This window comes from Gigantopelta aegis, chromosome 8 (genome assembly GCF_016097555.1).
Source record: "Gigantopelta aegis isolate Gae_Host chromosome 8, Gae_host_genome, whole genome shotgun sequence".
Lineage (NCBI taxonomy): Eukaryota > Metazoa > Mollusca > Gastropoda > Neomphalida > Peltospiridae > Gigantopelta > Gigantopelta aegis.
The window spans coordinates 43,404,846-43,430,835 of NC_054706.1; the positions used below are offsets into that span (position 1 = coordinate 43,404,846).

The 25,990-nt window shown below is 37.9% G+C and overlaps 2 protein-coding genes across 3 annotated transcripts in view; one reads left to right on the forward strand and one right to left on the reverse strand.

Moving 5' to 3' along the window:
- The window catches only part of LOC121379674 (putative sodium-coupled neutral amino acid transporter 10), a 44,005-nt gene extending 29,612 nt beyond the window's left edge, over window positions 1-14,393 (reverse strand). The window contains exons 1-3 of the mRNA XM_041508324.1: window positions 14,181-14,393; window positions 10,378-10,509; window positions 8,725-8,842 (exon numbers count right to left, since the gene is read on the reverse strand). Coding sequence (XP_041364258.1) covers window positions 8,725-8,842; window positions 10,378-10,470 — 211 coding nt within the window. The 5' untranslated portion in view covers window positions 10,471-10,509; window positions 14,181-14,393. The remainder of the gene's footprint in view (window positions 1-8,724; window positions 8,843-10,377; window positions 10,510-14,180) is intronic.
- LOC121379915 (FAD-dependent oxidoreductase domain-containing protein 2-like) overlaps window positions 699-25,990 on the forward strand; it is a 135,000-nt gene continuing 109,708 nt past the window's right edge. Inside the window, exon 1 of one of the 2 annotated variants that reach the window (XM_041508594.1) lies at window positions 699-717. The gene's annotated coding sequence lies outside the window, so the exon portion shown is untranslated. Of the gene's footprint in view, window positions 718-23,408; window positions 23,489-25,990 lie in introns of those variants that run through there. The other variant, XM_041508590.1, reaches the window with a different exon arrangement.

Below are 25,990 nucleotides of genomic sequence, written 5' to 3' on the forward strand. Positions count from 1 at the left end.
CCGAGTCATGGTAGATGATCATTATACTTTAATACTACCATGACTTGGTAATCTCACCAGTGGGTTTCTCATACATCACAAACCTTCTGCTGCTGTACAATTTACTGGATTCTGACTGGATGATACCAATAATAAAATGAATGTTATCCTGAATATTATATGAATGTTTACATGTGTATATGACACCAGTTCGAAATAAATAAGTAATAAAAAATTCTGTTTTCAGCAGTGATGTGAAATAGAAGAACAGTACAATTTTATGACATCAAACTAAGAGATATTTAACAGATGGTTCCGTTTTAATTCATATCACATGATGATGATGCTTTATACTATCAAGTTTATGTACAGGGTATTTGCATTCATTCGCATTTCGTTTGTCACTCAGTAGATAATAATGATAAAATCGACATGTATTTGTAATAGCCACACAAGAGACTAATGAAACGATCATTCATAATTCATAAGACAGGTGGGTGGAATATCAAACTGCCTTTATGGCAGCTTTCACTGTATATTATGCTTACCAGTTACTTTAAAGTGGCAGACTCTAGTTTCAAACTGTGAAAATAGACACTACGTTTGGTTAATCTATAAATCTGTAACACATTCAGATGAAGTTGTAATAGAGTGAAACAAGCGTCTGTGACGCTGAGACGGGGAAATACCCGTAGAAACTAGACTAGAGCTTGCCTCCATAACCATTACTTCTCAGAGGTATGTGTATTTTTTAAAATATGAGAAATGTATTTCATGGTTTTTGAAACACCAGGATGACCAGAAACACTTCTGATGAACAGAAATGAATAATCTAAACAATAAAATGTAAGTAATGTTTCATTCCAATTATTAAAAACAGCTCTAATGGTGAAGAATATGCCATAATGTTTAAAACTAGGGTGTTACTTTAACTGTAAACATTTTAGAATGTCTAACCACTGAATATTGACTTCACTCCCATGTAACCATAATCAAGATATTATAGCAGGTGTCTGATCTCTGAATATTGACTTCACCCCCATGTAACCATTATCAAATATTATGTAGCAGGTCTGATCTCTGAATATTGACTTCACTCCCATGTAACCATGATCAAGATATTATAGCAGGTGTCTGATCTCTGAATATTGACTTCACCCCCATGTAACCATGATCAAATATTATGTAGCAGGTGTCTGATCTCTGAATATTGACTTCACCCCCATGTAACCATGATCAAGATATTATAGCAGGTGTCTGATCTCTGAATATTGACTTCACCCCCATGTAACCATGATCAAATATTATGTAGCAGGTGTCTGATCTCTGAATATTGACTTCACCCCCATGTAACCATGATCAAGATATTATAGCAGGTGTCTGATCTCTGAATATTGACTTCACCCCCATGTAACCATAATCAAGATATTATAGCAGGTGTCTGATCTCTGAATATTGACTTCACCCCCATGTAACCATGATCAAGATATTATAGCAGGTGTCTGATCTTTGAATATTGACTTCACCCCCATGTAACCATGATCAAGATATTATAGCAGGTCTGATCTCTGAATATTGACTTCACCCCCATGTAACCATGATCAAGATATTATAGTAGGTCTGATCTCTGAATATTGACTTCACCCCCATGTAGCCATGATCAAGATATTATAGCAGGTGTCTGATCTCTGAATATTGACTTCACCCCCATGTAACCATGATCAAGATATTATAGTAGGTCTGATCTCTGAACATTGACTTCACCCCCATGTAGCCAAGATCAAGATATTATAGCAGGTGTCTGATCTCTGAATATTGACTTCACCCCCATGTAACCATGATCAAGATATTATAGCAGGTGTCTGATCTCTGAATATTGACTTCACTCCCATGTAACCATGATCAAATATTATGTAGCAGGTGTCTGATCTCTGAATATTGACTTCACCCCTATGTAACCATGATCAAGATATTATAGCAGGTGTCTGATCTCTGAATATTGACTTCACTCCCATGTAGCCATGATCAAGATATTATAGCAGGTGTCTGATCTCTGAATATTGACTTCACCCCTATGTAGCCATGATCAAGATATTATAGCAGGTGTCTGATCTTTGAATATTGACTTTACTCCCATGTAGCCATGATCAAGATATTATAGCAGGTGTCTGATCTCTGAATATTGACTTCACCCCCATGTAACCATGATCAAGATATTATAGCAGGTGTCTGATCTCTGAATATTGACTTCACCCCCATGTAACCATGATCAAATATTATGTAGCAGGTGTCTGATCTCTGAATATTGACTTCACCCCCATGTAACCATGATCAAGATATTATAGCAGGTGTCTGATCTCTGAATATTGACTTCACCCCTATGTAACCATAATCAAGATATTATAGCAGGTGTCTGATCTCTGAATATTGACTTCACCCCTATGTAACCATGATCAAGATATTATAGCAGGTGTCTGATCTCTGAATATTGACTTCACCCCCATGTAACCATGATCAAGATATTATAGCAGGTGTCTGATCTCTGAATATTGACTTCACTCCCATGTAACCATGATCAAATATTATGTAGCAGGTGTCTGATCTCTGAATATTGACTTCACCACTATGTAGCCATGATCAAGATATTATAGCAGGTGTCTGATCTTTGAATATTGACTTTACTCCCATGTAGCCATGATCAAGATATTATAGCAGGTGTCTGATCTCTGAATATTGACTTCACCCCCATGTAACCATGATCAAGATATTATAGCAGGTGTCTGATCTCTGAATATTGACTTCACCCCCATGTAACCATGATCAAATATTATGTAGCAGGTGTCTGATCTCTGAATATTGACTTCACCCCCATGTAACCATGATCAAGATATTATAGCAGGTGTCTGATCTCTGAATATTGACTTCACCCCTATGTAACCATAATCAAGATATTATAGCAGGTGTCTGATCTCTGAATATTGACTTCACCCCTATGTAACCATGATCAAGATATTATAGCAGGTGTCTGATCTCTGAATATTGACTTCACCCCCATGTAACCATGATCAAGATATTATAGCAGGTGTCTGATCTCTGAATATTGACTTCACTCCCATGTAACCATGATCAAGATATTATAGTAGGTCTGATCTCTGAATATTGACTTCACCCCCATGTAGCCATGATCAAGATATTATAGCAGGTGTCTGATCTTTGAATATTGACTTCACCCCCATGTAACCATGATCAAGATATTATAGCAGGTCTGATCTCTGAATATTGACTTCACCCCCATGTAACCATGATCAAGATATTATAGTAGGTCTGATCTCTGAATATTGACTTCACCCCCATGTAACCATGATCAAGATATTATAGCAGGTGTCTGATCTCTGAATATTGACTTCACCCCCATGTAACCATGATCAAGATATTATAGCAGGTGTCTGATCTCTGAATATTGACTTCACCCCCATGTAACCATGATCAAGATATTATAGTAGGTCTGATCTCTGAATATTGACTTCACCCCCATGTAACCATGATCAAGATATTATAGCAGGTCTGATCTCTGAATATTGACTTCACCCCCATGTAACCATGATCAAGATATTATAGTAGGTCTGATCTCTGAATATTGACTTCACCCCCATGTAGCCATGATCAAGATATTATAGCAGGTGTCTGATCTCTGAATATTGACTTCACTCCCATGTAACCATGATCAAATATTATGTAGCAGGTGTCTGATCTCTGAATATTGACTTCACCCCTATGTAACCATGATCAAGATATTATAGCAGGTGTCTGATCTCTGAATATTGACTTCACTCCCATGTAGCCATGATCAAGATATTATAGCAGGTGTCTGATCTCTGAATATTGACTTCACCCCTATGTAGCCATGATCAAGATATTATAGCAGGTGTCTGATCTCTGAATATTGACTTCACTCCCATGTAACCATGATCAAGATATTATAGCAGGTCTGATCTCTGAATATTGACTTCACCTCCATGTAACCATGATCAAGATATTATAGCAGGTGTCTGATCTCTGAATATTGACTTCACCTCCATGTAACCATGATCAAGATATTATAGCAGGTGTCTGATCTCTGAATACTGACTTCACCCCCATGTAGCCAAGATCAAGATATTATAGCAGGTCTGATCTCTGAATATTGACTTCACCCCCATGTAGCCAAGATCAAGATATTATAGCAGGTGTCTGATCTCTGAATATTGACTTCACCCCCATGTAACCATGATCAAGATATTATAGCAGGTGTCTGATCTTTGAATATTGACTTCACCCCCATGTAACCATGATCAAATATTATGTAGCAGGTGTCTGATCTCTGAATATTGACTTCACCCCCATGTAGCCATGATCAAGATATTATAGCAGGTGTCTGATCTCTGAATATTGACTTCACCCCCATGTAACCATGATCAAGATATTATAGTAGGTCTGATCTCTGAATATTGACTTCACCCCCATGTAGCCAAGATCAAGATATTATAGCAGGTGTCTGATCTCTGAATATTGACTTCACTCCCATGTAACCATGATCAAATATTATGTAGCAGGTGTCTGATCTCTGAATATTGACTTCACCCCTATGTAACCATGATCAAGATATTATAGCAGGTGTCTGATCTCTGAATATTGACTTCACTCCCATGTAGCCATGATCAAGATATTATAGCAGGTGTCTGATCTCTGAATATTGACTTCACCCCTATGTAGCCATGATCAAGATATTATAGCAGGTGTCTGATCTCTGAATATTGACTTCACTCCCATGTAACCATGATCAAGATATTATAGCAGGTCTGATCTCTGAATATTGACTTCACCTCCATGTAACCATGATCAAGATATTATAGCAGGTGTCTGATCTCTGAATATTGACTTCACCCCCATGTAACCATGATCAAGATATTATAGTAGGTCTGATCTCTGAATATTGACTTCACCCCCATGTAACCATGATCAAGATATTATAGTAGGTCTGATCTCTGAATATTGACTTCACCCCCATGTAGCCATGATCAAGATATTATAGCAGGTGTCTGATCTCTGAATATTGACTTCACCCCCATGTAACCATGATCAAGATATTATAGCAGGTGTCTGATCTCTGAATATTGACTTCACCCCCATGTAACCATGATCAAATATTATGTAGCAGGTGTCTGATCTCTGAATATTGACTTCACCCCCATGTAGCCATGATCAAGATATTATAGCAGGTGTCTGATCTCTGAATATTGACTTCACCCCCATGTAACCATGATCAAGATATTATAGCAGGTCTGATCTCTGAATATTGACTTCACCTCCATGTAACCATGATCAAGATATTATAGCAGGTGTCTGATCTCTGAATATTGACTTCACCCCCATGTAACCATGATCAAGATATTATAGTAGGTCTGATCTCTGAATATTGACTTCACCCCCATGTAGCCATGATCAAGATATTATAGTAGGTCTGATCTCTGAATATTGACTTCACCCCCATGTAGCCATGATCAAGATATTATAGCAGGTGTCTGATCTCTGAATATTGACTTCACCCCCATGTAACCATGATCAAGATATTATAGCAGGTGTCTGATCTTTGAATATTGACTTCACCCCCATGTAACCATGATCAAATATTATGTAGCAGGTGTCTGATCTCTGAATATTGACTTCACCCCCATGTAGCCATGATCAAGATATTATAGCAGGTGTCTGATCTCTGAATATTGACTTCACCCCCATGTAACCATGATCAAGATATTATAGCAGGTGTCTGATCTCTGAATATTGACTTCACTCCCATGTAACCATGATCAAGATATTATAGTAGGTGTCTGATCTCTGAATATTGACTTCTGAATATTGACTTCACCCCCATGTAACCATGATCAAGATATTATAGCAGGTGTCTGATCTCTGAATATTGACTTCACTCCCATGTAACCATGATCAAGATATTATAGCAGGTCTGATCTCTGAATATTGACTTCACCTCCATGTAACCATGATCAAGATATTATAGCAGGTCTGATCTCTGAATATTGACTTCACCCCCATGTAACCATGATCAAGATATTATAGCAGGTGTCTGATCTCTGAATATTGACTTCACCCCCATGTAACCATGATCAAGATATTATAGTAGGTCTGATCTCTGAATATTGACTTCACCCCCATGTAGCCAAGATCAAGATATTATAGCAGGTGTCTGATCTCTGAATATTGACTTCACCCCCATGTAACCATGATCAAGATATTATAGCAGGTGTCTGATCTTTGAATATTGACTTCACCCCCATGTAACCATGATCAAATATTATGTAGCAGGTGTCTGATCTCTGAATATTGACTTCACCCCCATGTAGCCATGATCAAGATATTATAGCAGGTGTCTGATCTCTGAATATTGACTTCACCCCCATGTAACCATGATCAAGATATTATAGCAGGTGTCTGATCTCTGAATATTGACTTCACTCCCATGTAACCATGATCAAATATTATGTAGCAGGTGTCTGATCTCTGAATATTGACTTCACCCCTATGTAACCATGATCAAGATATTATAGCAGGTGTCTGATCTCTGAATATTGACTTCACTCCCATGTAGCCATGATCAAGATATTATAGCAGGTGTCTGATCTCTGAATATTGACTTCACCCCTATGTAGCCATGATCAAGATATTATAGCAGGTGTCTGATCTTTGAATATTGACTTTACTCCCATGTAGCCATGATCAAGATATTATAGCAGGTGTCTGATCTCTGAATATTGACTTCACCCCCATGTAACCATGATCAAGATATTATAGCAGGTGTCTGATCTCTGAATATTGACTTCACCCCCATGTAACCATGATCAAATATTATGTAGCAGGTATCTGATCTCTGAATATTGACTTCACCCCCATGTAACCATGATCAAGATATTATAGCAGGTGTCTGATCTCTGAATATTGACTTCACCCCTATGTAACCATAATCAAGATATTATAGCAGGTGTCTGATCTCTGAATATTGACTTCACCCCTATGTAACCATGATCAAGATATTATAGCAGGTGTCTGATCTCTGAATATTGACTTCACCCCCATGTAACCATGATCAAGATATTATAGCAGGTGTCTGATCTCTGAATATTGACTTCACTCCCATGTAACCATGATCAAGATATTATAGCAGGTCTGATCTCTGAATATTGACTTCACCCCCATGTAACCATGATCAAGATATTATAGCAGGTGTCTGATCTCTGAATATTGACTTCACTCCCATGTAACCATGATCAAGATATTATAGTAGGTCTGATCTCTGAATATTGACTTCACCCCCATGTAGCCATGATCAAGATATTATAGCAGGTGTCTGATCTCTGAATATTGACTTCACCCCCATGTAACCATGATCAAGATATTATAGTAGGTCTGATCTCTGAATATTGACTTCACCCCCATGTAGCCAAGATCAAGATATTATAGCAGGTGTCTGATCTCTGAATATTGACTTCACCCCCATGTAACCATGATCAAGATATTATAGCAGGTGTCTGATCTCTGAATATTGACTTCACTCCCATGTAACCATGATCAAATATTATGTAGCAGGTGTCTGATCTCTGAATATTGACTTCACCCCTATGTGACCATGATCAAGATATTATAGCAGGTGTCTGATCTCTGAATATTGACTTCACTCCCATGTAGCCATGATCAAGATATTATAGCAGGTGTCTGATCTCTGAATATTGACTTCACCCCTATGTAACCATGATCAAGATATTATAGCAGGTCTGATCTCTGAATATTGACTTCACCTCCATGTAACCATGATCAAGATATTATAGCAGGTGTCTGATCTCTGAATACTGACTTCACCCCCATGTAACCATGATCAAGATATTATAGTAGGTCTGATCTCTGAATATTGACTTCACCCCCATGTAACCATGATCAAGATATTATAGCAGGTGTCTGATCTCTGAATATTGACTTCACCCCCATGTAGCCATGATCAAGATATTATAGCAGGTGTCTGATCTCTGAATATTGACTTCACCCCCATGTAACCATGATCAAGATATTATAGCAGGTGTCTGATCTCTGAATATTGACTTCACTCCCATGTAACCATGATCAAATATTATGTAGCAGGTGTCTGATCTCTGAATATTGACTTCACCCCTATGTAACCATGATCAAGATATTATAGCAGGTGTCTGATCTCTGAATATTGACTTCACTCCCATGTAGCCATGATCAAGATATTATAGCAGGTGTCTGATCTCTGAATATTGACTTCACCCCTATGTAGCCATGATCAAGATATTATAGCAGGTGTCTGATCTCTGAATATTGACTTCACTCCCATGTAACCATGATCAAGATATTATAGCAGGTCTGATCTCTGAATATTGACTTCACCCCCATGTAACCATGATCAAGATATTATAGCAGGTGTCTGATCTCTGAATATTGACTTCACCCCCATGTAACTCATGTTGTCAATTTTACCTTCTTGAACATTTGTTTAGTTTTTTTGTTGTTTTTTTAACTGGATATGTTATGTAATATTTCTCCATCTCCAAAGTTAGAATATAAAGATGAGGATTTTCACATTCTAACATGGAATGTTTCACTTCACAACTGGGACAATAAGCCTTGTGTGTGTAATATCTAAGTATAACACGGGTGAGATAAAACCTTGTAACCTACCTAGAAACTCATAGGATCGTCTTCTGGATGCGACTCCTGCTTTCACAAGCAGCTGGCAGGACACCAAGGTTAGCCAAGTACTGAATAACAGCAACAACACACCCAGAATAATGCCACACTGAAACAAATCAGTTTAACCAATCTGTTATTTGTTATAATTACAGATGAGCTATAGTATATAGTATGCATCAATGGGGTTAAGGCACCAATACACTATATTTGAAAGCTGCAATTTCAAGAATATTTTTATTATTTAACCATATTATAGACTAGACCATCGATATTGTGTTGCCACAATTCAGAAAGAAGTGTTTTATTTAACAACGCACTCAACACATTTTATTTACGGTTATATGGCGTCAGACATATGGTTAAGGACCACACAGATTTTTTTAGAGGAAACCCGCTGTCGCCACATAGGCTACTCTTTTACGACAGGCAGCAAGGGATCTTTTATTTGCGCTTCCCACAGGCAGGATAGCACAAACCATGGCCTTTGTTGAACCAGTTATGGATCACTGGTCGGTGCAAGTGGTTTACACCTACCCATTGAGCCTTGCGGAACACTCACTCAGGGTTTGGAGTCGGTATCTGGATTAAAAATTCCATGCCTCGACTGGGATCCGAACCCAGTACCTACCAGCCTGTAGACCGATGGCCTGCCACGACGCCACCGAGGCCGGTCGCCACAATTCAGGTGCAATTGTCTACCTGGGCTGTTCTTGAATTTGCTTTCATCCATGTATTATAAATGAAAATGGTTCTATACAATTGATGTGGTAATTTATTTAATACAATTGTCAAAAAAACTTTTCTTCATGTTGACATTAAAAAATTATAATAATGTTATGCAAGCTGGTGTGTGTGTTTAAAGTTTTCATATGAAGTTTTAGCACTATTAACTATAGTCTAGACGGATATGCAATCTCGTTGGTTTTCAGTCATCCATATTCCAATGAAATCTTAGACAGGTTTCGCAACCACACCATTATTGTTATGGATACTGATAACTGATCATATTGGTAACAGTACTGATTGTTTAGCTAGATACAGACATTGGTATAGTTAGAGACTTAAGATGGCTGCATTTTAAAATTATATATTAGCCACGAAATTTATTTTTAAAAACTTGGTCCTTTTAATTCTAACCTGATACGGGGGCAGGGGGAGGGGGGTAAGAGGCTTAAAGTTAAAACCTTCTAACATGCTACCTGTTTAATTTTAATTGGGAGAGGTAGATCAAATGCACAGTTTGGTAGGTTATTTAAAGGTCAAAAACCTCTCTGATCACCTGCTCACCTGACATAACTACTACACACATTTTAATATGTCTATTATTCACCATAAAGGATTCGTCACAAGTATTTTTTAATATGGAAAATATTAAACAAATTTATGCTAATGAGTATTTGTCAAGGCTCTGCCAAGACAAATTCTGATTAAATGGATCACAAAAGACTATTTTCACTAAATGTAATTTCCTTAAGTGTAGCAGGCCTTTTAATTGTAAATAATGGGAAGCAAATTGTGTCTCGTTTGCTGTGATGTCATCCCCTACACTCAAAGTGTTGACGTATCACTATTTGTAACAGTAACGTTGTGGGTGCGAAATCTCTATTATTTCTGGGAAAACATTTAACTGCTCTCACTGACCTGTTTGAAGCAGAATGGCATGGCAAGAACAGACACTCCTATTATGCTGTTGCCCAGATTGATCACATACGGCAGGTCCTGTGTATGAGGCATGGTGAACCAGGAGGATCAACTGTACTGACTAAACTCTCCCTGTATAAGAAAATATATAAACACTTGATCAAGTTGATGCATTGCTTATGCCTTGTATAAGAAAACATATAAAAAGTACTGATTAACATCTCCATGTAAGAAAACATACATAAATTTGATGTACAGCCTATCATATCAACAGTAATAAAATATACATAAATTTGATGTACAGCATATCAACTACCAATTAAAATATACATAAATTTGATGTACAGCCTATCAAAAGTACTGATTAAAATATTCATGAAAGAAAATATACATAAATTTGATGTAGTCTATCAACAGTAACAAAATATACATAAAGTTGATGTACAGCCTATCAAAAGTATTGATTAAAATATTCATGAAAGAAAATATACATAAATTTGATGTAGTCTATCAACAGTAACAAAATATACATAAATTTTATTTACAGCCTGTCAACAGTACTAATTAAAATCGACTTACATAATTTTAATATTTCCACCTTTCAACAGTATGTGTACTGATCAAAATCTCCATGTATAAAAAAACATACATAAACCTATCAAAAGTACTGACTAAATTATCCTTGCATAAGAGAAATGAAAAGAAAAATGACCTAATCTCTTCAATTTTACAGTATTTCCCCTTTATTTGAACACCCAAGTATGAACAACTGTTTTAAACTGATCTGCCGTCATCATTAATTCTATGTTTTAGTATCCACAAAGAAACGAACATTTAAAATGATACCATGAGCGTACAACAAAATTATCAATGGATATTTTCCCCCACAATACACAGTAAAAGAACACATTAAGTAAGTTCCACCCACTCCCGTCTACATAAGTTTTAAATTAATTAATAATTATATACACAATCATGGTGAAAAACAGGATCACGCAAAATAAACTATAATTATATTAGTTGTCACTGTATTTATGAACCATAACAATCATCTAAGTACGTTTTGATAGCATGTGTCTCAAGAATTTTATATTTAAAAAAGAGTAATGCTAAAAAAAAAAAATCAAAGCTGCATTACATAAATAAATAAATAAATTAATTTAAATAAATAAATAAAATAATGATAGAAATTAAAAAAGTATTGGAATTATTTTACTAGAATTATTTTAAAAGTACTAGAGAGTTAAATTGCACTGTAAAACAATTTTTATATTGTTTACTTATGACAAAAACTTAGTAAAATATCAAGGGCCAATGTGATAACACGTGATATTTTCATTTAAATGTTGACCAATTTTGTAAACGTTTCGATGGACTAAACGAAATGATGCCATGTAAATGTGATAGTTCTAACATCAAAATTAATGCAGTAATTTCTGGTGGTAGCCTATTAAAATGTACCTTAAAAGTTCCCCTACATATCAATATCTATAAGGGGAGGGCTGGAGGTGATTCGAGTTAAGTCATGGCGAGCATATTTTGTTAGTGTATGCAATGTAACTTCAATATGCAAGCATTTAAATAGTTGATTAAAGCAAAATAAAACTATAATTCAAATAATTGAGGATGAACTAACAAGCTTTACGGTAGACTGGGTTAAATGACTACCCTCTTGCATAGTGGAAACACCACAGTTTGGGGGTTTTCACATCTCAAGCTGTAACATAACTGGACGCGAGTGATACAAGTGATTATTTTAGAAATCAGATTTCAGTTGCCGCATCCTAACCACCATGTGTATTCATTTCATTACACCCCTAGACAGCACCCACTTTCAATAATGCTCCAGATAAATATGTATTTGCTGACATGTTTCTTCATGCAGTGTGTATATTAGTGATTAATATGTACAAAAAATGTAATCAAGGAACTCGCAAATGATCGATATAAAGACCTGTACATGTATTTGACGTCAAACATAGGACTGTTCTTGTATTAGAGTGCTGCATATTTTGTTAGTGCATGCAATACAACTTCAATATGCAGGCTTACGACTCATAGATCACATATTTTTTCACTGTGTGTGTGTGTTTGTGTCACTTTGGTGATTGTCCGCAACCCAGTGGTAAAGCTCTCACTTGATGCGTGGTCGGTCTGGGATCGAACCCGTCGGTGGGCCCATTGCGCTATTTCTCGCTCCACCCAGTGCAACATGACTGGCATATCAAAGGCTGTGGTATGTGCTATCCTGTCTGTGGGATGGTGCATATAAAAGATCCCTTGCTACTAATGGAAAAATGTAGCAGGTTTCCTCTAACACTATGATATAATTACCAAATATTTGACATCCAATATCCGATGATTAAGGAATCATTGTGCTCTAGTGGTGTCGTTAAACAAAACAAACTTTTTTTGTGTGATTGTAGAGCACTTGTTGTATTATCGTATGAGACGGCCCTTGGAAGACGGAATCGCTGAGTGTGACGCTACGTCACAATATAGGTCAGCAACCTTAGAATTCTGATGTCCAAATTTTGCCGATGTTTAGCTGAATGTGGGTGCTGTCAGGTTTCTTTCTGTAGTGTGTGTATTAGTGATTAATATGTGTTTTCAATGTCCCTAACAGCGTTATGCTTCCAACTCCATTCACTTTGTTATCTCGTGCACAGTTCGTGCAATCACCATCTGATTTGTTGTTGTCTGCTTGTCGTTCATTTGTTAGGTTTTTCTTCACAGTTCTAGAAAATGTTCATTAACAATAAAGTTCAAACAAGTAATTAAGTATCTAAATACAAAACTTTACAAACCCCTAAAACCATTAATTTTACTAAGTCGTTTCTGTTTATTCCTTAAAATTACCGATATCAGGTCCACACAACTCGTAGAAATTGACTTAAAATGGAGGAAGATGAATTAACATTCGATGCATGTCACATGACCTCACACGTGCCAAAGCATTTAATTTTTATGATTTTTTAGACCCCTGTTGTTAGAATTTGTTAATGCAAAAGGTATGCTAAGTTTTTGTGCCTCTATTGTAGTGAATAGTATTCATAATCCATTCATTACAATTGTAAATAATTTTGAGTATATAAATTGTGTTCATTAAGAATCAATGCATTAAAAAAAAAAATTATTTCACAAACTATTCACTGGTATGAAGGTAATGCCTATCAGTATTGACATCAAGTGTTGGTGATGGGTGTTGGTAAAACGCGGACTGGACCAGAACGCTTGACAAAAATAAGATACCAAGTACGAAACCACTATGGTACGAAATGAGCAAAAATTATGGTACGAGATGGTAAAAAGAAGGTACGAAATGGTTATGGCACGAAATGACCAAAACACTATGGTACGAAACAACTATGGTACGAAATGGCCATAAACTATGGTACGAAATGACTTTGGTACGAAATGACTAGTAACCTTTTACATCCACATTGATTTTTACGTTAAATGGTTGCAATCTATTTTGTTTCATGTATCCGAGCTTCAAAATGTAGAATAGTATTTCCGTAAATATCATATTCATGTTTTTGTTATTAATCAAGGAACTTGAAAATTATCGATGTAAATGTATTTGACGTCAAACATAGGATTGTTGTGGTATTTGAGTGGGAATCTTTGACTACTCTTTGGTGGGCTGCGATTGACAGACATTTACATAGCTTGGTCTCCGACTGTAATGAGAGCGTATAACCTTCCAAATGTCCGTCTAGCTCTCTTACGATCAGAATACTCGGAATACCCTTTTTAGGCTTTTAGTTTTACCCAGTTACATCAACGTACTAGCTTTTTACCGGTTTACTTGATTTTTCCTGGATGGTCCAATAACAATCACTATTTCTAAATGCCAAAGATGTTTAGCTTGTCACAACGGGGACGTCACATTTTAATGCCCGAATCATATTTTAATGTTAATAGGCTATTTGTTTTCATGGCCAACGTGTCATCCACTTCCCAAAACATCATTAAAGGGAGAGCACTCATTAAACCGGAAGAAGAAACAAATGCCACAAACTGGAGCGGATCCAGTTAAGTTTCCCCAAAATGAACCAGCTTCATATGAAATCGTCCCCAATCTATGTACTCAACTCAAAAAGTCTCCATATTATTAATAAATCGATCCAGTCCTAATTTAAACAGTTTGCCATCACTGTTATTTGATGGAATAGTGATGACCTGTAGGCCTATTCATGACCTAAAGTAGTAAAGATAAAAACAAGTGCCTACTGATCTGATACACGGTCGGTCCACAGGTACCTCCAAACAGAAACCCCTTCAAATTTAATAAAAAATACTATAGTTACATATATAAAGAGTATATATATTATTATATAACGTTACTATAACATATCTGACGTTATTGTTTGGGGATACCTGTGGGTCGGTCTGGGATCGATCCCCGTTGGTGGGCCCATTTGGGCTATTTCTCGTTCCAGTCAGTCTACCACAACTGTACGTATATCAATGGCCGTGGTGTGTGCGATCCTGTTTGTGGGATGGTGCATATAAAAGATCCTTTATTATTAATGGAAAAATATAGCGGCCGGGTTACCGCTCTAAGACAAGGCGTATAGGCCCTACGTCAAAATTGCCAAATGTTTGACACCCAATAGCCGATGATTAATAAATCAATGTGCTCTAGTGGCATGGGCGTATGGGGACTCTTTGATTTAGGGGGGCTGGAGGGTTGATTTGTCCGAAATTTTACCAAGATAAAAACTGCCCGAATTCCCTCCCCCCCCCCCTTTTCCCCACTGTTTTGCTCCCCCCCCCCCCCCCGGGTCGTACGCCCATGTCTAGTGGTGTCGTTAAACAAAACAAAACTTTAATATGTATGCATTACCATGTATCATAGGCTCCTGTTTTTATAGCGGGCGGGGGGGGGGGGGGGGGGGGATTTTTGCCCAAATGAAAAAAAGTCCAGATCACAGAAATTGCTTTATTAGGCCTACTACTGGTCATTTATATAAGATTCCAAATGAATCACTGTACGCATATTCATATTAATAACGACTAATACTGTGAGTAGAATGATGGAAATACACGGTGAAAAGATTTCAGGCCAGCTCATTTTGCTCGAATGTCTCCATCGTTTTTGCCCGAATGCGAAGATTTGCTCCAGTACTGGGGGGGGGGGGGGGGGGGGGCTGCAGAGTATAGTTTGGGAATAAAGCTCTCTTGTACGGTTTTGAACTGTGTTATGTGCGCGCTTGATACACCAACCATTAATAATTAAGGCGATGGCAGTTTTATTATTAACGTATGCTTGAATACTAGAAGTTTTATTTATTTTATTTTTATTTTTAATCATGATTTTTTATGTGTTTGTGTGTGTGCGCGCGCGTTTCTGTGTGTACAGGCCCGTAGGCCTATATAAGGGGGTTCGACCATTCGGTGGATTCGCCCGAATCCTCCCGCAAAAGATGAGGTCCACCTCTTTTTTTTTTTTTTAATAGTGCACAAATAATTGACTGTAACTTTTGCAACTATCCCATAAAACAACATTTGCTTATCTTTATCATTCAGCAATCCCATTACCAAAGCTGCAGTACGTGTATATGGTTCTGGATTTCTAACTAATCTGGCCCAAAAAGAAGAAGAGGAACCTACATGTAGCAATCATGTTTAATTGTACTTTCTGCTATACTGATGACCTCGTAGCATTCGATAATTGCATGGCAATAACAGCAGTTCACCTTCCATTGATTTATCAACCAAAGTTAGAAATAAAAGGTTACAACAGAAGGTAATCCTGTTAGGTCAGGTCATGAATAGGTTTTAACGTGCACATTCAGAACAAGCTGTTGTGGTACACGCCTGTCATGGGCACAGGTGTCGACATTCACCGGCTTCTCCGTCAAGGATAAAAAAAGGTTTGGGGTGGGTGGGTGGGAGAGGTGTTCGCCCATGATGGCATGTGCAATGGAGCACCAGCAACCCGACCATGGTCGGTAGCGGGCGAGGGTTGGTTTTGGTGCTCTTGAATTTGCAAATATCCCGTAGGATTAAGGCCAAATAGAACATGTTGCTTTCTTGAAGATAATTTCCATGTATTTCAAACTGTTTTATGGCCAACATGTAGATGCCATTTTGATGATATGACGCATCAGTGACAAAAATGAAATGGGATGCAATACCTTATGCTACAGGACTACACCTATACTCTTAACACGTGTGTGTGTGTTTCTATTACTTTGATCTTTTTGACTACCCGATCTATTTGAAACTAATTTGTTCTATATTTAGATCTGACGCAAACAAATTTTTTTTGGGGTTTGATTTTAAGCATTATAACATTGTTTTTTCTTCTAATTTAAATTGTAAATGTCAAATCTCTAATACATCAACTCCTGTCTTGAACCTTCAGTCGCGGTGCACTGGCTGGAACAAGAAATATCCCAAATGGGCCTATCGAAGGGGATCGATCCTAGACCGACCGCGCGTGAAGCTAAATCTTTACAGAGACAGAAATATTCAGTCTACAGACACGTTAGCCCGAGTACTCTGACTGTAAGAGAGCTAGACGGACATTTGGACATAAATACGCTCTCATTACAGTCAGAGACCAACCTATGTATATTTTTGGCAATTCCTGACTACCAAACGGTAGGCAAAGATTCCCGCTCTAATACCACAACAATCCTATGTTTGACGTCAAATACCTTTACATCGATCATTTTCGAGTTAACTGATACAAAAAAATCCACATATTAATCACTAATACACATACTACAGAAAGAAACCCGACAGCACCCACATTCAGCTACGCTTCGTGACACTCCGTCGCAACAATTACAAAGCTCGGCGATCTATTTCGAGACGTAGATCACGTGATCGCCACTGGGCGATTCCGCCTTGTGCAGCAGTTACAGGGGCCGTCTCATACCAAGCGACGTTACAACATGGATTAGTTTCTTTTTGTGTTTCTGCGATGGAATGTGCATGCTGTAAAGAACGTTTCGAGGATAAAAGTGGACGGCTGCGTAGAACAGGAATTTGTACACGGCATTAGCCAAATCTTCCATGTTGTAACGTCGCTTGGTATGAGACGGCCCCTGTAACTGCTGCACAAGGCAGAATCGCCCAGTGTGCGATCACGTGATCTACGTCTCGAAATAGATCGCCGAGCTTTGTAATTATGGCGACGGAGTGTCACGAAGCGTAGCTGAATGTGGGTGCTGTCGGATTTCTTTCTGTAGTGTGGGAGACCAATGTGGAAACAGATGCCAGCTTTCAGGGTTTAGGTGCAGTTCTTTCCCAGGAACAGGAGGGACGACGGGTTGTGGTATGTTATGCTAGTCGCAGTTTGAAGCCAGCTGAGCGCAATGATGCAAATTATAGCTCAATGAAACTTGAGCTCTTGGCATTAAAATGGGCAGTTACCGACAAGTTTCGTGAGTATCTGCTGGGGTCAAAATTTGTAGTTTATACAGACAACAACCCATTGGCTTATCTCAATACTGCAAAGCTAGGAGCAACAGAAATGCGCTGGGTAGCTCAACTTGCTGAATTTGACTTCTCTGTAAAGTACAGATCAGGCAAGAGCAATGCAAATGCTGATGCCCTGAGCCGTCGGTGTGTCAAAGGACACAATAGTGATGTGAATCAAGATCAGGAATGGATTGCAGGAAAAGTTGCTAAATCCACTAGCAGCTCAATCATTCCCAGTGATCTAAAATTACGGATTGAGGAACTTATGGTTCAAGTGTCAGTCCAAGTGAATAGCTTGGGAGTTTCTGTATCAGGTGTTACAACACGAGCTAATGCTCTTGCTCCAAAGCCTGTGGCAGTTAAGACACTCCCATCGTATTCAAGTAAGGACCTTTGTCAGTTGCAGTTGCAGGATCCTGACATAAAGAGGTTTCTTCACTTCTGGAGAACTAACCACAAGCCTACAGTTAAACAGATGGAGAAGGAACCCAGGTCCGTGAAGGTTTTGGTGAAACAGTGGGAGAAAGTACAGGAATTGGGCAGTGTCTTGTATCGCGTTATACAAGATGGAATCAATACTCAGCACCAGCTTGTTTTACCTCAAGTGTTGCGAGAGAAAATCATGCAGGCACTTCATGATGAAGTTGGCCATCAAGGGTATGAACGAACCCTTTCACTGATACAGAAAATATGTTTCTGGCCAGGAATGACTGTGGACATTGAGAAATATTGTCACAATTGCAACAGAAGTTTGCTTGCAAAGTCTAGACCCCAGATTAGACCAACAATGGGAAGTTTTCTAGCCAAGAAACCTTTAGAAGTCTTGGCTATTGACTTCACGTTCCTGGAACCTGCAACTGATGGGCGAGAAAATGTCTTGGTGATGACAGATGTGTTCACCAAGTTCACTCAAGCTGTCCCAACAAGAGACCAGAAAGCCAGGACAGTTGCAGAAGTTCTGGTCAAAGAATGGTTTGTGCGTTATGGGATTCCGCGACGAATTCATAGTGATCAAGGCCGAAACTTTGAGTCTGACCTAATCAAAGAGCTCTGCACTATGTATGGTATTAAGAAAAGCCGGACCACACCATACCACCCACAGGGCAATGCTCAGGCAGAGAGATTTAACCGTACGATGCATGACTTGCTTCATACATTAAATCCATCTCAGAAGAAACACTGGCCAAAATATCTTCCTGAGTTGATCTATGCCTATAATGCCACTCGACATTCTTCAACTGGTTATTCACCATACTTCCTCTTCTTCGGTCGAGAGCCAAAACTACTTTTTGATCAACTTTTCGATGATCTTGATGAGGCAGAAGAAGGCACACCAGATATTGAGGAGTGGATAGCACTCCACTATCAGAGGATGCGGGAGTCATTCGAGAAGGCAGGGGTGAGGCTGGAACATGAGGCATTACAAAGACAGAAAGGCCGGAATGCCAAGTCAACAACTTGCGACATCCCACTTGGTGGTCGTGTGTATATAAAAAATCACCACCAGGGTAGACATAAAATGCAGGATGTTTGGAATCCAAAACCATACAGAGTGGTTGCCAAACCCAATTCTGATGGCCATGTCTATACTCTGGAGCTCATAGATGGGGATGGTTTTCAGAAAAATGTCCACCGATCAGAGATTTTAGATTCCAAAGACATTGTGGTTACTGAGACAGTGCCAACAGTCATACCTGTCGAAGTATCTTCTGATATCCAGTGTGACGACCATCCACAGGATATGGACATTCCTATCCTGAATGCAGTAGCTCAGGCACTGAATTCTCCAGATCCAAGCAGAATGCACGAATTGGAAATTGAAAATGCCAATGATGAGAACCTGCTTTCTCCACTTCCATTGGATGAGGTTGTTGACATGATCTCAGCTCCTGTCTCATTTAGTTCCGGTATGGACAATGAGGTTGAGGAGGATGTAGTTATCATAGTCCAACCACCAGCCGACAGAAGAGAGGAAACACCTCCATCTTTGGTGACTACACTGGCTCAGCCCCAGCCACAGAGACATTCTACAAGGTCGGGTGCTGGACAGCATAGTAACCCTCATCGTCTACCAGTCTCTACAGTTGTACAGGAGAGAGCAGCAATATCTACATCAGCCAGCTCGCCACATGCTCAAGCCATAAGAGATTTGGCTCAGACCCAGGTGCTCTTGGCACAGTTACTGTTGCAGGGGCCGCAGTGACTGATGCTCTGAGTTGCCGAGGACGGCAACATTTTAGGTTGGCATGTGTGTGGGAGACCATTGTTTTTGTGAATACCATCATAATATGTTTTTGTGTTGCCGAGGATGGCAACATTTTAAGTTGGGAAGTGTGTAGGATAGTGAAATATATATGGTGTATTATTTCTTATATCTTGAAGGTCGGGATTTGCCTGCTTCATATGGTGGTGGAAATGCACTATCATTGTTTCATTTACTGCATGTATAGTTCCTCCCTGTCTATAAAAAGAACACAACCAACCACTCTCTAAGGGCTTACATTATTATGTTTGGAAGGCTGGTGCCAGAGGGGACAGCTTTCGTGGTCATGTGACATGACCATATGTGGAAAAGGGCCAAAGTTCCTTGTTCTTGGTGTGGATCTCACACAAGGCATTCCACTCTGGTCACTGAGCAATCAACACCGAGTTACTCGAGCCATCTTAAGGTAAGCATCGTATTACATTTAGTTACAAGGAAGTATATTTGCTATTTAGGAATCAAGCTATTGATAATTTTTATAAGATTGAATGCATAGTTATAGTATTTTATAAAGTTGTTTCTCTCCCGAAAGTATATTAACGATTAGTAAGTGATCATTTTATTTCCTGTTAGTACTGTTGCCATAATGCTTAAGAAAGAAAGAACAAAGATGTCATAAGGTTCCATATCATGATGTATCATAATTATCGACATTTTCTTGCACTGTATAGTTTGGGAGCTTTTATTTGACATTACATATGTTGGCGCCGTTTTATTAAATATGTTAGGTCAAAAGAGATAAACCGCTGCTTTAGCAATTTATATTAACTCTTGGTGAGAGGGAATCTTAAAAAGATCCAATTAATGCCTTATTGCTTTCATTTATTTATCTGTAAAACGCGACTGATAATTGCTTTTTTTGTTTCAGGTTTGGACTCTGGTCGTGTGGGGTAAGTGATACTGGCATCATTACATATTAGTTTGTTCATTCATATTATACTTTTACAGATATGTATATTATAATTTTTCATAATTTGTACTTAAATGGTACATATGTGATCAATCATTTTTATAAACGAATGTCCAAGTAGACAGTACAAAACCTGTATTTAGTGGACACATATTTAGTATGCTTTTAAATAGAGGTGCCCTTTTTAGTAAAGGCTCATCTCTGTACTTATTTGAATAATTATATTAGAATATTGCATACATATGTATTTCATTAACGAGGTAATGGTTTGATTATTGTAAATGTTTATGCTGGATAAAATATATAAAAGACATTGTTAGTATGAAAGGAAATAGCTGAGTTAGTGAGCAAAATATATTTATCACCAAATGATCACACATGTAAACGATTACTGCAAGGGAACAGTTGGTATTTAGCCTCTCTCTCTCTCTCAGTAGGGGATTATGGTGTGTCCTAATTAGCACCAACAGCTCTAACTCTAAGAGAACAAAGCACTTGGAATTTTGGGAAATAGTCAGAATGACCGGGGGTCATTCCTTTAGCAGATGACCAGTTTGACACCGATATCTATTAAATCCTCAGCTGCAACATAAACATTGGTCTCAGCTTGAAATTAAGTGACTTAAGCTGAATAACCTTTGGTAAGGTGTTTGTATTTGTTTGAGAATGGCTTTCTCACTTTGTTTTTATGTGAAGGATATACATGTACACTAGAGAAGAAACGTATACAACTTTACATAATTAGAATAGGAAAACATGTTTATCAGGATAATATTAAAGTAAAAATGCATTTCTAGTAATAGAGTGACAGTTCTTATTAAGTGTTTAGAAATAATCTATTTTGTATTGTTAACTTGTTGCATTAGTGCCGGCCAAATTTATATGGGTTGAGGATGATTACAAATGTCTTATTCATGTTACTTCTTCTTGAAGCCATGGTTTAATGATATTGTGGAAGAGTGTTGATATTAATGATTATGTGTATTTGGTTTGATAGATGAAGCTTGGTTACTAATGCTATTTAATTGATTAGCCTACACTTTTGTTGAACATGTATTTATATAACTGTTTTCTATTTTGTTAAATATTAGGGCTATACCTGTAGGGTATACACTACTTGTATATTGATTTATAGATCCTGGGGATAAATGATCCTATATGGAAACCCCAGTGTTCTAATTTACTTATAATTAATTAACCCTATTATTAAAGCCCTTCAGATCCTGAACCTCGTCTTTCTTATTTATATTAATACATATTTACTGTATTCATATTTGAGGGTGAAGGTAGTCAATCTGCTCTCTCTGTACCATACGACCATAAAGTACCCCCCCCCCCCCTTACATTAGTATGTGTATTAGTGATTAATATGTGGATTTTTTTGTATCAGTTAACTCGAAAATGATCGATGTAAAGGTATTTGACGTCAAACATAGGATTGGTGTAGTATTAGAGTGGGAATCTTTGCCTACCGTTTGGTAGTCAGGAATTGCCAAAAATATACATAGGTTGGTCTCTGACAGTAATGAGAGCGTATTTATGTCCAAATGTCCGTCTAGCTCTCTTACAGTCAGAGTACTCGGGCTACAGACACGTGTGCAGAAACTTTCCAGACTAGAGAGCGAATATTTTTTCTTGGGGGGGGGGGGGGGGGGGGGCGTCATGCTCCCCCGGATAATAGCCTACATTTTATAAAATAAAACTGTCTTGGAGCAGGGGGATTTCCACACCCAAACCCTCCACACACGCGCCTGATATGACATCCCTAAGAAATATGACCTGCAGACTTCATAAAACCATAGGATGGACCTAGCTCAATCAGTAGACCATTCGCCTTTGGTACTTACGTTATCTAGGATCGAACCACCTCAGTGGACCTGATATCTGCATCCCCCACCCAATCCCAAACCAGTGCCCCACGACTTGCATATCAAAAGCAGCAGTATGTGCTATCCTGTCTGTGGGAAGAGCATATAGGCCTAAAAGATCCCTTGTCGCAAACGGGAAAATGTAGACGTTTTTCTCTAACACTTCCGTGTCAAAAATTACCAAATGTTTAACATCCCATAGCCGGTGACTAGGCTAATAAATCAATATGCTCTAGTGGTGTCGTTAAACAAAAGACATTTTAACAAAGCCATAGTGAAAATACGCAATTAGCAAAGAGTAATCAGAAAATAGCAACGAGCAAATAATACAATATTATATTTGCAAATAATACGGGCAAATAGTAATCGAGCAAATCTGAAATTGCTATTAGCATGTCACCGCCGTTATTCCATAGCCAAGTAGAGCGAATCATTCCGAGTCGACATTTGCAGTAAATCGTAATCGGCCGCCTTTGCATTCTGTGGGCGTGACATTCGAGCTACTTGAACTAGCATGGAATACGCTTGCGTAGTTCGTGAAGCAAAACTTCCGGTTTATCACATATGACACTGATCATGCTGTTTTTAAAAGTGACAATTTTCATTGAGACACGAATGCACGTGCAAGCGGTGAGTAATTCGTTTTTGACTTAAAAGTTTCATTAAGTAACGAATAGTCACGCAGTGTGCCTATTAACATAGCAACTAGACTACAATTATACTGTCAACAAATAAATAGAGGCGTATATATACTATATAGGCTTACTCTACCGTTCGTCGATTCGTGAAGTGTAATTATAGAAGTTATTTAGTAGTTCAAAACTCGGAGCCGTCGCAACGGGGCTAGGGACGGGGTGGGGGTGGGGGGGGCAATTGCGCCTCTGTAATTTGTGGCGCTCCTTTAAAAAGAAAAAAGAAAAAAAGAAAAGACTTTAAATCTCACTAATATATGAGGGCAACATGATCTGCTGTTTGTTCAAAGTGCGGTATAATATTGTAAGGTTCCAATTATACCAGTCACCTGGAAAGCTGGAAAGCGAAAATACAACAACTGAAATTAGGAGTGACTTTTACTTCAAAAGCATGGCATCTGACCACTTTTCATCAATGTCAAGTTATGTTACATGAATATGCACATGGCACTACAACATCAACATTAATATGACCTCAACACTAATATTTACTAAGCTTGGTTAAGCATCTAACCTGTATTCTTATTATAGTGCACTCGCACTTGGATGACTAAACAATTAATTTCCACAATAGGACTTAATACATTATCTGACCATAAAACCGCAGTCATTCTGTCAACAATATCAATCTTCACTTTAGCCCATATAGGTTAACTCTTATTAACAAAAATCATGACATTAAACTACATATTCAATCTCCACTTTAACCCATATGGGTTAACTCTTAATCATTAACTCTAGCTTACCTAATGAATAGACATTCAGTCGCAAACCTATTTAATCAATTAATTCAAATAACTAAATACTGAAACCCACACAACTTCAGTTTTCTATTCAGAACCATTAAATGTAAACAGTGGAGTTACTTCCCTTAAGTAAACGCTGGACTGAAATTGTCTATTTCTCTTCCGAACATTAAATTACTTCCCTTGATAACTCTAGACTGTATTCTTGAACCAATCATATAGGAGACGATCGACCTACCATAATACGCTATCAGTCAAGGCAATTTACATGTATCATCAAGTTTACTTTCCCTTGTTTTAAAATCGAGTACAAAACATACAATATTTAATATCCAACAATTACACTGTATCATATTAATAAAGTATTTTGGATTAACAATTCATTTTCCCTAACCATAAACTTGGATTTACTAATATAATCCTACATAACTTAACAACCCCCAAGGTCATGCGGACTCATCGTTCGCGATAACCATTTATTAAACAAAACAACTCAAATTAACTGGACGTGTCAACTTGTTATTACATATATTTACATAAACTGTGTTTTTGCCAAGGTGTGGGACGTGTAGGTCTTCTGTACATTGTGTTTTACCTAACCCTAGAAAGTGAAAATACAACCAATGAAATTAGGAGTGACTTGGTACTCAAAAGCATGGCCATCTGACAACTTTGTAATAGCCAATCAGACTTCACCCACGCACTATACGCTCCGTATTTTATCCCGCTTATACATTTCAGTGTCACGGGGATTCTATAATTCCCGTAACCGAATAAAACACACGATTATCAAAATGTCTCTCCTACTTGTATATCTCTTTAGATCTGCTCTGTAACAGGCTGTTAAACCCTAGTATGGCTCGTCTCTAGGTATGATCAGAGATACGATCTTTATAAAAGTATATATTATTCTAGCACGTTAGTTTTCTCTAGAAAACACAACACAAACACACAATACACTTTGGAATCTGTATTAAATCTACGCTGACAAATGTACAGCCATAGTAGTTAATTAATAACACACTAATAACAACCCCAGAACTGATCACTTACTTAGTTAATCTCTAGGTGTCTCGTTACACAATATGCGAATCACTTCACCGTTACAACCACACCCACACGTGTGATAATTTAGAAACGCTTCTAGGAGAAGTTAATTCATACTAAAGGAATTACCACTCTATTCCTAACTGGTTAATTTTTAATTAACCTTACTACTCGTTCAGTAACGTGGGGATAATTAGAACGCTTGGTAGGGAACTTAATTAATAAGGGAATTACAGCTCTATTCCTAACGGGTAATTTTTAATTAACCCTAACTACTCATTCAGTAATCTTGTAACACAGAATTAATACTTATCACAATAAAAGACAATAACCTACAGTGTACCTAGTCCCGCTAGGATGACTGCTAAGCTTTATATTACCAAACTCCGTATAATGTTAGAACAAAAAGTCTACTCTACGAATTTCACTTCGTCAGATGACCGAAGACACTGTACTAAAGAATATTGGTATAATACAGTATAAAATTACTTAAAGTCACACGCAATCACACACGGTTATACACAGAGCAGAAAATATATTTACCACGGTCCAAACGGACTAAAATTCCCTCGATCCTTCCTATTCTAATCTCACTCGATATCTCTAACCTAGCTATTTATTATAAATCGATTTTGCCTGGCGCGATA